The sequence below is a fragment of the Triplophysa rosa genome, linkage group LG10 (assembly GCF_024868665.1).
Source record: "Triplophysa rosa linkage group LG10, Trosa_1v2, whole genome shotgun sequence".
Classification (NCBI taxonomy): domain Eukaryota; kingdom Metazoa; phylum Chordata; class Actinopteri; order Cypriniformes; family Nemacheilidae; genus Triplophysa; species Triplophysa rosa.
In genome coordinates, this window is record NC_079899.1 from 17,482,835 (window position 1) to 17,495,454 (window position 12,620).

A 12,620-nucleotide genomic window follows, 5' to 3' on the forward strand; every position below is an offset into this window, starting at 1 on the left:
CACTGGCAGGTCCAGCCCTTTTCCTGAAGTAGAGCACCGATCGGAAAACTATAGATATTTGTGCACGTAAAATAACATATAAATCATCTGTGACAAAACGTGTTCACGTTTTCTCTATTTATTTGGTAATTATATTTGGAAAATGCAAATATAAAAAAACTTTGAGTAGCATTTCTCATAAAGATTATTTGTAATGTAAATGTAAATGTATGTTACAACAACAGATCATGGGATGTCTTGTCTTTCCCCGAACGTCCTCATCAATCCTGACGGGACAACCCGGAAGATATTAAAATTACCGTAATGTTTCTAAAAAAGCGGCCTTTTAGAAGAGTAAAGAGTGAAGTGCACAGAGAAATGAGGGGATGGAGATGTTACGTTGCGTCTGTTGCTTAGACACTGGAAATCATGAACAAGCCATTGGTTAGCAACAGCTAACAAACTTTTAAACATCGTTTAAAATGTTTACAAGTTATTTAACCACACAATAGACGCATTAAACGGTTGCTATCTTATATTGGCATGCCTGTTATATTCTTCTGCAGTCACTTGGCAACAGAAAACACCCACAACCTTTAACCCGCGGCAGTCAACTGTGGATCAACAGATTACTTCTGAACTACCGGTAAGTCCAAGGATGCCAGTATCAGTCTTCAGTGCATTGGATGTTTTTTTAAAGCGGTGTTTTTTTTAAAGTGCAGTGTATTCCTTCGTCTGTTTGGCAAATTTTGTTGTCAAAGGTTTATTACATTTAATATAAGGCAACATTTGTACAAAAGGCAATCCCTGTGCAGTAAAGTCTGAAGTCCAGTCCCAAATTTTGGGAGATTCCACCAATTTTATCACTTGGCTGTTGTGGTGCATTATAGTTAAAACAATGAACATGGGCAGTATAAAACCTCTGGTTCATCCGTGCTGTAAATGCGCTGGTGTCACATCCGTGAAAGCACAATAATGTCATTGTTACTTTTCTTAATAAACTTTTTGTCTAATGCATTTGCAGTAGCCAAGTGACTTGTGTCATGACTTGCTAAGCCTACAAACAGCATTATTTTATATAACTCATTACTCTATGACTTATTTTGAAAACCAAAGCACACCCACACATCAGCTGAGAGCTCCAAGCGTTCTTATATTTTTCGCCATGCTCGCTTCCACTTACTTTTGGCCGTATGAATATGACATGATTTAAATCGATAGTAGAGCTATCACACTTTTTGCACAGCCCTATAAATTACACAATTTTCCAAGGAATATCCGACTTATGGTTAAAATGTTTTTCATAATCAACATGTCCCCATTCTCCTCACTAAATTAAAATGGCCAGAGTGCTGTTTATTTTAATCTTGAGTAACCAAAGCATTTAACTGTTTGTGATTTGTCTAGTGATTTACAAGGAGCAAAATGGATATCAACATAAAAGCCCTTAACATTTTCCTGATGTATGTTGAAAGGGTAATTTCAGTGTCAGTTCAGTGCTGTGGGTCCACTGCTCTGGGTGAGATAGATGATCTTCCCTCTACATTTTACATGAGCTCATTACAGGCTCATTACAAACCACCTTACAAAGGAGCGGAGGATACTGTTGCTTCATGTTGTGTCCATACAAAGAACACTGAAACGCTTTTACATATAGTCACAACCAAGGTTTTTTTGCAACAAATGCTGTTTTTAAACCTTTTTAGGCATCACAGAGTGGCAATCAGATTGCTGGATGTAGTTGTCGGCACTTATTTATACAAATTAAATCTTAGTGAAATGACATAACAATCTTTTCTCTATTTTGTTCTCTTCTTTCTTTTCCCCAAGGCTCTTTCGTTTCTTTTCGTGTATTCTGAGAATTGTGGTTATAACATATTGAGTCCTCTGTGAAATGCTCTTCCTGCTGTCTTTGTGCTACAATGCATATTTTTTAATAGCATATATACATATATACATAATACTTCAAGGAGGTACTGTATTAGTAAATTGTATAATCTATCATAAAATACACCAATTTGTGGTCAGGGTGGTTTCTGGTGATGTTGTCCAACTTTTCTTTGAAACCACAGACATTTTTGTATGTTTGCTCAGAGTATTTGGGGTTTTTAGCCCATTAAATGTGTAAACTATTGTTAAATTTATAGTTCACCGAAAAATTCTGTCATCAATTACTCACCCTCTTGTCATTTTAAACCTTTATGACTTTCATCCTTCCGCCGAACACAAAAGAAGATATTTTGAAGAAAATTAGTGACCGAACAGCACTGGCCACCATTCACTTCTATTGTATGGACACAAAACCAATGTAAAGGAATGGGGGCCAGATAACAACATTCTTCAAAATATCTTGTTTTGTTTTCTGCGGAAGAAAGTCATACAGGTTTGAAATAACAAGAGGGTAAGTAAATGATGACCAAATTTTTATGTTTGGGTGAACTATCACTTTAAATACAAACATATCAGATGAAACGCGTTGAACCTTTAAATCGCATAACTCTTACTCCTAAACACAACAGAAGTGTCAAAATAAATCAATTTTGAAATATTTTAATAGCGCAGTATCCGTTTACACGTTGACGACTGAAATTCTAGAATAATCCAGACCTGCTTCAACAGGCCTGATGCCAGACCTTAATCTCTGATAGATGTTGGTCAACTCTCTTTTTAAAATAAGTTTCGAAGCAATATTTTGTCGCTCACTGTTTAGTTGCCTGTTTTCCATATATACGGGAAGAGTATTGCTTGGTATTTAAATTATTATTTGTTGTCAAAAAATGACATGATGAGAAATCTATTATCCTATCATTTATTTTTAAACAAGTAAGCCTAAATTTGTTTATTAGTTTTAGTCTATATATAAAGCAAATATTAAAGGACCATTGTGTAATTTTTAGCAGCATCTAGTGGTGAGGTTGTGACTTGCAACCAATGGCTCACTCTACCTCTCCCTTTCGAAGCACTACGGCGGCTGATACAGGACTAAAATGTCGTCACGTTTTCTCTACTTTGCTGAAGGAGATAATGTATTTACAAAACACGCTCTGTAGAGCAGTTTGTCCGGTTACTGGTCTACTGTAGAACAAACATGGCAAATTCCATGTAAGGGGACCCGTAGTGTATGTAGATAGAAATAGCTCATTCTAAGGTAATAACAACATAGCACTTCATTATTTACATTGACATTTATGCATTTGGCAGACGCTTTTATCCAAAGCGACTTACATTGCATTGTACTATACATTTTGTTTCTGACTATGTGCAATCCCCTGGGATCTAACCCATGACCCTGGCGTTGTTAAGGCCCTGCTCTAACCACTGAGCCACAGGAAAGCTATGTAAGGTCTTTAAACATGTCTGAAGACATGGTTATGTATATTATAATGCATTTTTGTCGATAGATCCTCCAAAAAATGACACAATGGTACTTTAAGCTTATTAATGTGTTACTGTACTATATATATATATATATACTGTATATGTATATATATTTATTTTATTTATTTATTTAACCAGGAAAATCCCATTGAGACTTCACAGTCTCTTCTTCCAGGGAGACCTGGTCCAGACAGCGGCACACAAAGTTTCCCACAAAACAAAGACACATAATGCTCAATACTAAAACTAATAACAACATAAATCAAGAAAAACACTTACCGGACTCATTTAAAACAGAATACAAAATACTTTTAAAAGTGCATAACGATGGTAAGGACTCCAATTTAAGTACACTTTGCAAGTCATTCCATGCCCAAGGGGCATAGAATGAAAAAGCACATTTACCAAATTCTGAGGACACTTTTGGGACTTTTAAGTGTAGATACGATTGAGATCTGGTGCTATAATTATATAAACTGATTGATTTAAAGGTCTCCTCAGACGAGCACTTTCAACAAGTTGGTATGATTTATTAGGGTCTTCATGAAATGTCTGGAACATATTTTGCTTAAAAACACTCGATGGCTGTGTCAACAAAACCCTTCTTGCCTTGTCAAAAACAGCTATGCTCACAGCAACCCGTTTTGGTGCATGTCTCTTTAAATGATAATGAGTTACAGCGAACCCCATCCCCCTTCTGTCCGGCGTGTCAACACAACACATGTGTAGTACTGCCATGGCAATGGTTTAGCTAAATTATATTTCCTGAATTCCTCTGTGATTAGTTTCGTCTTAAACGTCTCAAATCATTCGTCCGGAGACAAAAAAAATCAGTCACAGCAAACAGCGCATCCTAATGCGCTTACGTTGTGCGTGTATGCTTACCTAAAATCCACGGAATCCACTGCAGATCTCAGCGGAATTACATGGATTTTAGTGCTTGTCATTGACAAATTATAACGTTACACACACAACGTGAGAGCTAGTTTGCTGTGACAGATTTTTCAGCCTGAGCATGAATGATTTGAGACGTTTAAAACGAAACTAACCCCAGTGTTCGCCCCTGTTCATTAGCAAAACAAACAGCTTGCCGCAGCTAAACATATTAACGCACATAATGTATTAACATTCATACAGCTAAACTCCAAGGGGTGGTTTCCCAGACAGGGTTTAAACCTAGTCCCAGACTGATTTAAATGTTAGAGGTGTCTTGATCGAAAACAACTTGCACTGGCATATCTTAAAATATATCAGTGCATTTGTTTTGTCTCAAGATGCACACTAATGTTTTTTTTGTAAAGTATGCTTTTTAAAAATGACTTAAATATCCTAGTTTAACTAAGGCCTAGTCCTCTCTTAAAATAATCCCTGTCCGGGAAACCGCCCATAAGTGTCGATCTGTGTAACCGGTCCTACTCGCCCCGCTCTGCGCGGGCCTCGAACCGGCGACGGTCCGAATGGGAGACGGGCGCTCTAACGAGGAGGCTAAAGACCGCAGTCTCTAGCGTCTGTCGCTAGAGCGTCTCTGTTGGTCGGGGAGTGAGGTTTTACACACTGCACAGTTCTTCACTTGCTGGCCTGCGTTACATCTGCACTTATATACAGTAAGTTTAACACTGGCTTTGAATGTTCTATTTAGCCCGTGACTGACTTAGCTCCCTTCGCTATCATATGCTAACGTTATCCTCCTATATATACGGTACATTTACGTCAATTCAGACTGTTGATAAATATTACTTACATCGGTAGTTTTGTCTCGTTCAGTCGGTCTCGATCCCTCTTGAGGAACAACTTTGAAGCTAATCCTGCTTGTACTGTCCCAAATTGAAAAAGCACTCCAGTTTGAAGTGATTCGCGCAAACAAGCAGGTTTTAAATTATGGTTTCTGATGGATTTCCACTAAAAATAAAATAAATCCACTCCTGTCTCTTCCTAGGTTTGGACTCTGTGCAGCGACTACATTGCATGTTGTCCACGAACTTTAGCCATGGCGTCACGTACACCGCTGTCGCTTGTGAAAACAACAATGGCGGAGCGCGGTGGGTGGAACTGTGTAGATTAAGGGGCGGTAACATTATAATAAAATCCGCTTTGGACGTCACAATCGGAGCGAAATCTGAACGGCTCGATTTCTCACATGCTTGCAGGGAAAGGCACACCAAAACAAATTTACTGGGTTCTTATTTTTCCACGTTCGTTTTCTGGGTTGCTAGATGCACCGGGGACCCGATTATAGCACTTAAACACAGAAAAAGTGGGGTTTTCATCTGATGTCTCCTTTAAAGCTTCTCTTTGTGGTTAGAAAAACAAATATTTCTGCTATGTTTCAGTTTTGTCCAGTTCATCTGTCAGTGTACCACTATCACGGTCTGGTGGCTTTATCCAGTTTTAGATTTTTGGAGTCTGATGTTTTTCACAGGTTTGTGGACCTGTATTGTTTTTGAAATGGGTATGTCACTGGGAATGTTTGTTATTGTGCCTCACACTGTACTGGTTGATATGTGGGGGATATTCATGGTCTGTGCAGAGAGGGAATATAAGAGAGACTTAAGAACATCTGCACTCTTTGACCTCAGCAAAGTGTGCCTCAGAATAAAGAGATGCATTGTGTGAGATTGAGTAAATACTATAGTTTGGAATAGAAATATTGTAAACTCATGTGTGTGTGGGTATATGTGTGTGGCTCTCTAAATGCTTTCTTTGTGTGACCAGAGGTCAAACCATCATGACAGTGAACTCAGATTTGCTGCTTCTGTTTATGAGGTAATATGTTTATTCCTACAAAAGATTAGAGCTGGATTTGTCATGTAATCTGTATTGACCCATTGGATAAATGACAATGATGTCTGGGAATTCATGTTGATTGGATTAAGATTAACAAAACCCGTATTTTTGTGATTTGTAGTACGTCTCATCTAGGTTTATTATTTCACAATTTTGTATCGCATTGATCTGCTTTATTTAAAAGCTGCTGTATCTGCTAATGACTCACCAAAATCCTTCTTTACTATTGTATGTTAGAAAAATCCATCTTGATAGAAAGGTGTGCGCTGTCTCTCATGAGATTTTTGGCCTGATCTTTTTCTAGTGGCTGAGGTTTTAACTGCAGTACTGAATGTGAACACAAGGTGTCAGCCAAGTGCTAGTTTTGGGTCATAATCTAAATGCAAACAAATAGGAAATAGTTAAAAGATAACCCATGTATTTCACAAATCATTGATTATTTTAAATTTTAAAGGGTTCATTTTAAATCTAGACTTATGGCCTAGTGTAAACATTTTACACTGCTGAAGGCATTAAATTTAGTTTCTCCCCAATAGAAATTTAAATGTATGTAATTAAATGAGAGTCATTTTGTATTCCTCTCTGAAGGCTTTTCAGGTGGACACATTGTTTCACAGATGTACAGCTGGGTTCCTCTGGCTCGTGATCATTCTAAATGCTAAGTGCTCTTTGATTCAGCTTCAAACAACAAAGCCCTTAGGAGTATTTACTTAAGAATGCTTTTTCAGCCCCAGACTTCCCCATGCCTGTCAACTACACACTCTGTCAACCTCAAACTTTCCCATGCCTGGCACACACACACACACTCAGATCAAAGTGGAAACTCACACTTCACCTGCTCATAAAGCAGCCCCGCCCTCCACCTGTCAATCACCTACTCTTTCTTTTCTGTGTCTGGTAAACATGCCATGAAATCCGTTTTGAAATCAAAGCATATTGGCGTCAACTTAATTTGACAGACTGTATAATATGTCTTTTTCCTTCGCGAAAGATTACGTATATTTTTACACAGCACAGCAGTGACATGGAATGGTTTAAAATAAAAACCTTAAAAATGTAAACAAACACAGTATATATTTAGAATTTAAACACCTAGTGTATTTTATACAAATATTTGTACACGTTTATAAATGCTTTACATTTTTTTATATTTTATTCAAATGTTAAATAATGCATAATCAAATATTATTTAGATTAAGATTAAAATAAAGAATCCAGAAAGCTTCATGCCTATTTATGCGTCAATTTTTAAATAAACCTTTATTTTAATTTTTTATTTAGATCATAATTTCATTCAAAATTAAATAAACTAAAAAAGCCAAAATTACAAGTCTTGGGTTGTAGTTTTCTGTCAGTAGAGGGTGCTGATGGGCCACCCATAGGTCACTTCAATGCTGCGCTGTGCTTGTTTTTTGGCTGCTGTTTTTTGTTGTTTGCTTCAACAATGCTTTCAGAGTCTTACACATCCACTGCACTCATCTAAAGAGGTGAATCATTGCTTCGGGGATCAGAGGCTGGTGTTGTTCAAGTCAGTCTTGTGTTTGATTGTCGCTGTCCAGCAATCAAAACATGTCGCATTAATTCAAATCCCTTAAACTGGACAGACAGACCTGGTCTTCACACTCGCTTGCACAATGGTGAGAAATGGAGAAACAGAGTTAGAGAAAGGGACAGACACTGAGCGTCACAATGGAGCATCTCACTTTGTGAGTTAGAGGTTGGTTTTCTTTCATTCATTATAGGGATTAGGCCTGTAGTGTCCCAAGTTAACGTACAGATGTTAGATGTTTGTTGTTGTCATCCCAACCCCATGCTCCTGTATGAGTTGGCAGGGTAAATGTGGTCTCCAAGAAAGACTGCCCACATCATGCGGGAGTGTGTCGACAAGGCTTACTGTAGTTTTGGTCCAGTGCCATTTGATAGACAAAAAGCATTAATAAAAAGCTCTGCCAGTCAAATAAAAATAATTTAGTAATGTCTAGTCAATGCTTTCACATCTGTCTTTCTTTCTTCAGTGCTTATATAGTCATGCGCTTAGCTAGTGAGAACAGAGATGTGTTGCATTTTGAAAATGTGAAATGTTTTTTTAGTGTGTTTATATAGGCCCTTAATCTTTTTTTATTTGTATAGACAGTGCAGGGCTTAATGGATGCGGATGAGTTTAAATGTCCTGTTTGCTTTTGTTGAAGCCTGAAACCATTTTGGTTGGTGCATCTGAAAAAGCAACAGGTTCAAGCTTAGTTTAAATTAATCTAAAAATAAAGTAACCTTTTTTTAAATATTTCTCTAATATGTGACCCTGCCTGTAATTTTATTTGTGATTTACTGTTTTCTACATAAAATCATCCTACGTAATTCTTTTAAAGAATAACCTTAAAATGTTTAATATTAACAAACATTGAAATCCTAGTGAAATACAGTACCTCAGAGATGACATATTTTTAGGCCGACCTGGAGATTTGCGCCGCGCTGGTTCCCTCGACCGTAAGCTTATGTATTTTTCCCATAGACTTATGCAAGATCACAAAAATAAGGTATATGATTAACAAATGTTCATGATGTTAACACGTTTTGTCTATCAAGATCATCTTTACAAATTAACACAACATTTGTTACTTTTGAAGCCGAAATACAATGAGCAGAAGTAAAAAACTAACATGAGGCTATAAACAGACTATGGTCGCTCGATATCAACATCACCACCACCAAGTCTCCAACAACTTTTTCAAACATGTTCCCTGGTACATAATTACACCGTGAATGAATCAATATTATTATTAATCAATCCATATTTTTAGTGATTTGTGTCCATGTTGCATAATTTGTGAAATTTATTTGCGCAATGATGTCTAACGTCACCGCCAAAGGAAGTAGTCGGTTTTAGCAACTTGTTAGCAACCGCCATTTTTAAGACACAATAAAGCTTTAAAAATATCATGAGTGGGTTATAACTGGTGTGTTTTATGTCATAGATTAAGACGTGAAAATATTTAGAGGGTTTGTTAACCCCAGACCTTATTTCAGGCAATTTACCAAAACCCATTTAAAAAACCTATAGTCTTTTGGGCAGTGGAACCGGATGTGCTGAAATGCTAACTCGCTTCCGGGGTTTGCATACAAAATACGTCATCTCTGTGGTACTCTGTTTAGGATTGAAATCAAATTTGATGCTCCTGGTAGACAAACTACTGTTAACATGAGGTAGAGGCTTGACACATTTACTTAGTCCCCGTCATCGTCTTCACACAAACGATTGGTGCAGATTCAGAATGAAGATAATGAAGTCTGAAATACGAGACCTCTTAGAAACATTTTAATACTTTAACTGCTGCTGAATACTCTGAGCTCTGGTCCTGGCCCTGTGGGGCCCCTGCTTAGGAAAGCTGATATAGGATCTGACAAGATGCGGCTTGACACAGCAATGCACTTCCCTACTATTGTGTCCACTGACCTGGGGCCAGCTACCTGCATTTGAGGATTTTCCCCATATTAAGAGGACGAGGTTGTACATGTGTATGTATTGACTACCACCAATCGAACATCTGATGAGAGAAGGATAGAATAGTAGAGCGTGTGTGTGCTGGATTTAACTAAACAAGCATCCTTAGAATTGAAGCTATAGAGGGGCATTTTGGGTGGGTGGTTGTTTTGTGCATGCATGGCTCATAACTCCGGCTGGTTGCTGGAACTTCTCCAGGTGTTGGAGAATTTTGCATTCACGGTCCTACACAGCATTCCTCTTCCACCAGACCTTGTCTTCATGCATGCTTTCTCCATTCCTCCTCAAACTCACGTGGTGACGCTCGGATTCACAGGCCAAAGGTTGCACAGAAAAATCCGACCTTTATTTTCAATTGAAAATAACTTTTGTGTCTCGTCTCTGTCAGCGGTGATAGCTTTAGGGGTCAGAAAGAGGGCACGACTCTAATCCAGACCACCAACAGCACCTGGAAAAAAAGATAACGCTTCATTACAAATAACCCTTCAATTGTCGATTTAGTGTATGACAAAATGTAACATCAGCACTATACCGTATGTAGAAAAACAATATTTAGGAATTTTGCAAAAATAAATGAGTTATTTTATTCAAAATAAAATGAATTAACATTGAAGTTCCTTAATAAAATGATATTAATAAAGTATCATAAAATTAAAGTTTGGTCAGAACTCTTATGTAGAACAATTATTTGTTTGCGTCATCACTCAAAAATGGTCACAGACTTTCCAAGTGACACGTTGCATAATATCACTGCTGTCCTTCTGAAACCTTGTATCTCCATATTTCGTAATGTTTATTACTGTAAATTGTTATTTTTAGTCACTCTTTATGTTTGTCACCGGATTTTGCAAATATCTGATCAATAAAAGGTATTAAAAAGTTCTTGTCAACTTTGACCCAGTATTTAATCATTTAAAAGTACAGTGTTTTTTCCATTTACTGAAAAACAGCCAATTTGGACATCCAAGGTTTCGGAATGACCGTGGCCATATTTAGTTTTTATCATTATAGACAGTATTTTGTTTGGTTTTGTAGATTAAACAGTAGAGAAAACATTCTAAGATCTATGCGGTTGTGATTTGTCCTCTGTGTGGTCTGATGTAGAAATAACTCTGAAAGGTTTAAATGAGGTCAATCACTTTGGATGTCACCCTGAAGAAAAGAAGGCAAGTAGGAGAAGAGGCTAGGTGAGCGAAGAAGAGCATGTGCTATGTAATGCCCACAATGTCAACGTTTGCCTCCACGGACTGACAGGTTGTCATTTTTTGTGACAGCGTCCCGCAGACTATCCGTAATGAGCTGCTGTGAAGTCCGGAACATTCTCCTGACCTTTCAGTGCCTTCGCGACGTCCCGAGGTCTTCTCCTTCCACATATCCTTGTCAAAGGGCCAGGCCGTGAAACGCCAGGGGATGAACGCTGGCAGGGACATTAAAGAAAATAAATCCAACAACAAAAACAAAGACACGGACATACTGACACCTGTCTCACTCGCACCTGTCTTACCAACAGCCGCATTGTACACTGATAGACAGGTTGCTTCAGTCACGTCATTTAGAGGCACCTTGCGGTTTTGCTCTTTGTTGATGTTTAATCACCTTTGGTCACCAGAATTTATTTCTCAAACAAGCTCCAGCCTGTGTTTGAAAGTCACAGAAAAATGTCTACAGCGTATGCAGACAGAAAAAAGTTCACCGGCGTTTCTTAAATGACATGAAATTCCTGCGCTCCGAGAGGTGTGACCCAGACTTGCGCCCCCACTGTTTGGCTTTCTGCTCCAAGTCTCTGGGTAAATATCTGCTTAAAAGGCATTGCTCCTTTTGCTCTCTTCTGTTCTTTTCTTGTCCCTTTTTTCTCCTGATCATTTTGCTCTAATGACGTTTACAGATATACTTAGAAGCCCTCATGAGTGTTTTAGTCTCAGGTTATTACCGCTCATGTTTACGGATATGCTAACAAGAATCAAATAACACCCTGGTCGGCGGGATGGAAGAATTCAAATCAAAGCTTACCCAAAAGCTCAAAGCTGTCTTCATTTGATGTAGTGAAGTGTTTGTCTCTGGACCCACCCTGTTTTAAACTCTCATGCATTATAAAAGCTTATAAATGGTTCTAAGAAATGTGCCATGTTGTTTCTAGCATTAAACGGACAAACTGCTCTACAAACTGCGTTTCGTAAATACGTTATCTTCTTCGGCAAAGAAACGAAAACACAACGACATCTTAGTCCTGTGTCAGTCTCCTAGTATTTCAAAAGTGAGGGGTGGAGTGAGCCGTTGGTTGCAGTTCGCAACCTCACCGCTATAAGCCGCTTAATTTCATACACTAGACCTTTAAGAGCCACGAAGCTTACAAACTTTCTCTCTTTGCTTTTCTACACTTGTGTTTTAAGTTTAATTAATTTATCAGAATAAAACACAAAATAAAAGCTTCATTTGTCTGATAAATATTTTTTATTTTCTCACAATAATAAGGTTATCACAGATTATTTTTGGCCACAATCATTTTGTTATGAAAATCTGATATTGTCACAGCCCTAAAATATTGTGTCCAAAAGAGGAATATTTTATGATATCTTGAAAGGTATCGACATATTTGTGACCCTGGACAGCAAAACTAGTCTTATGGGTAAGCTTTTCAAAATGTATGAGATGAGATGTATGAAAGCTGAATAAATAAGCTTTCCATTGATGTATGGTTTGTTAGGATATGGCAATATTTGACCAAGATATAACTATTTAAATCTCTGGAATCTGAGGGTGCAAAAAAAATGAAAATACTGAGAAAATCGTCTTTTAATGTTCTTAGCATACATATTACTCACAAAAACTTTTTAATATATTTATGGTAGGAAATTTACAAAATATCTTAATGAAACATGATCTTTACTTAATATCCTAATGATTTTTGGCATAAAATAAAAATGTTTTGGGCTATTGCCACAAATATTCCCGTGCTACTTAAGACTGGTTTTGTGATACA

General features: G+C 37.6%; 1 protein-coding gene across 1 annotated transcript in view; it reads left to right on the top strand.

Annotated features, from left to right (window-relative positions):
• Positions 1–32: 32 nt before the first annotated feature.
• wdpcp (WD repeat containing planar cell polarity effector) overlaps positions 33–12,620 on the top strand; it is a 64,694-nt gene continuing 52,106 nt past the window's right edge. Inside the window, exons 1-2 of the mRNA XM_057344454.1 lie at positions 33–423; positions 546–625. Coding sequence (XP_057200437.1) covers positions 409–423; positions 546–625 — 95 coding nt within the window. The 5' untranslated portion in view covers positions 33–408. The remainder of the gene's footprint in view (positions 424–545; positions 626–12,620) is intronic.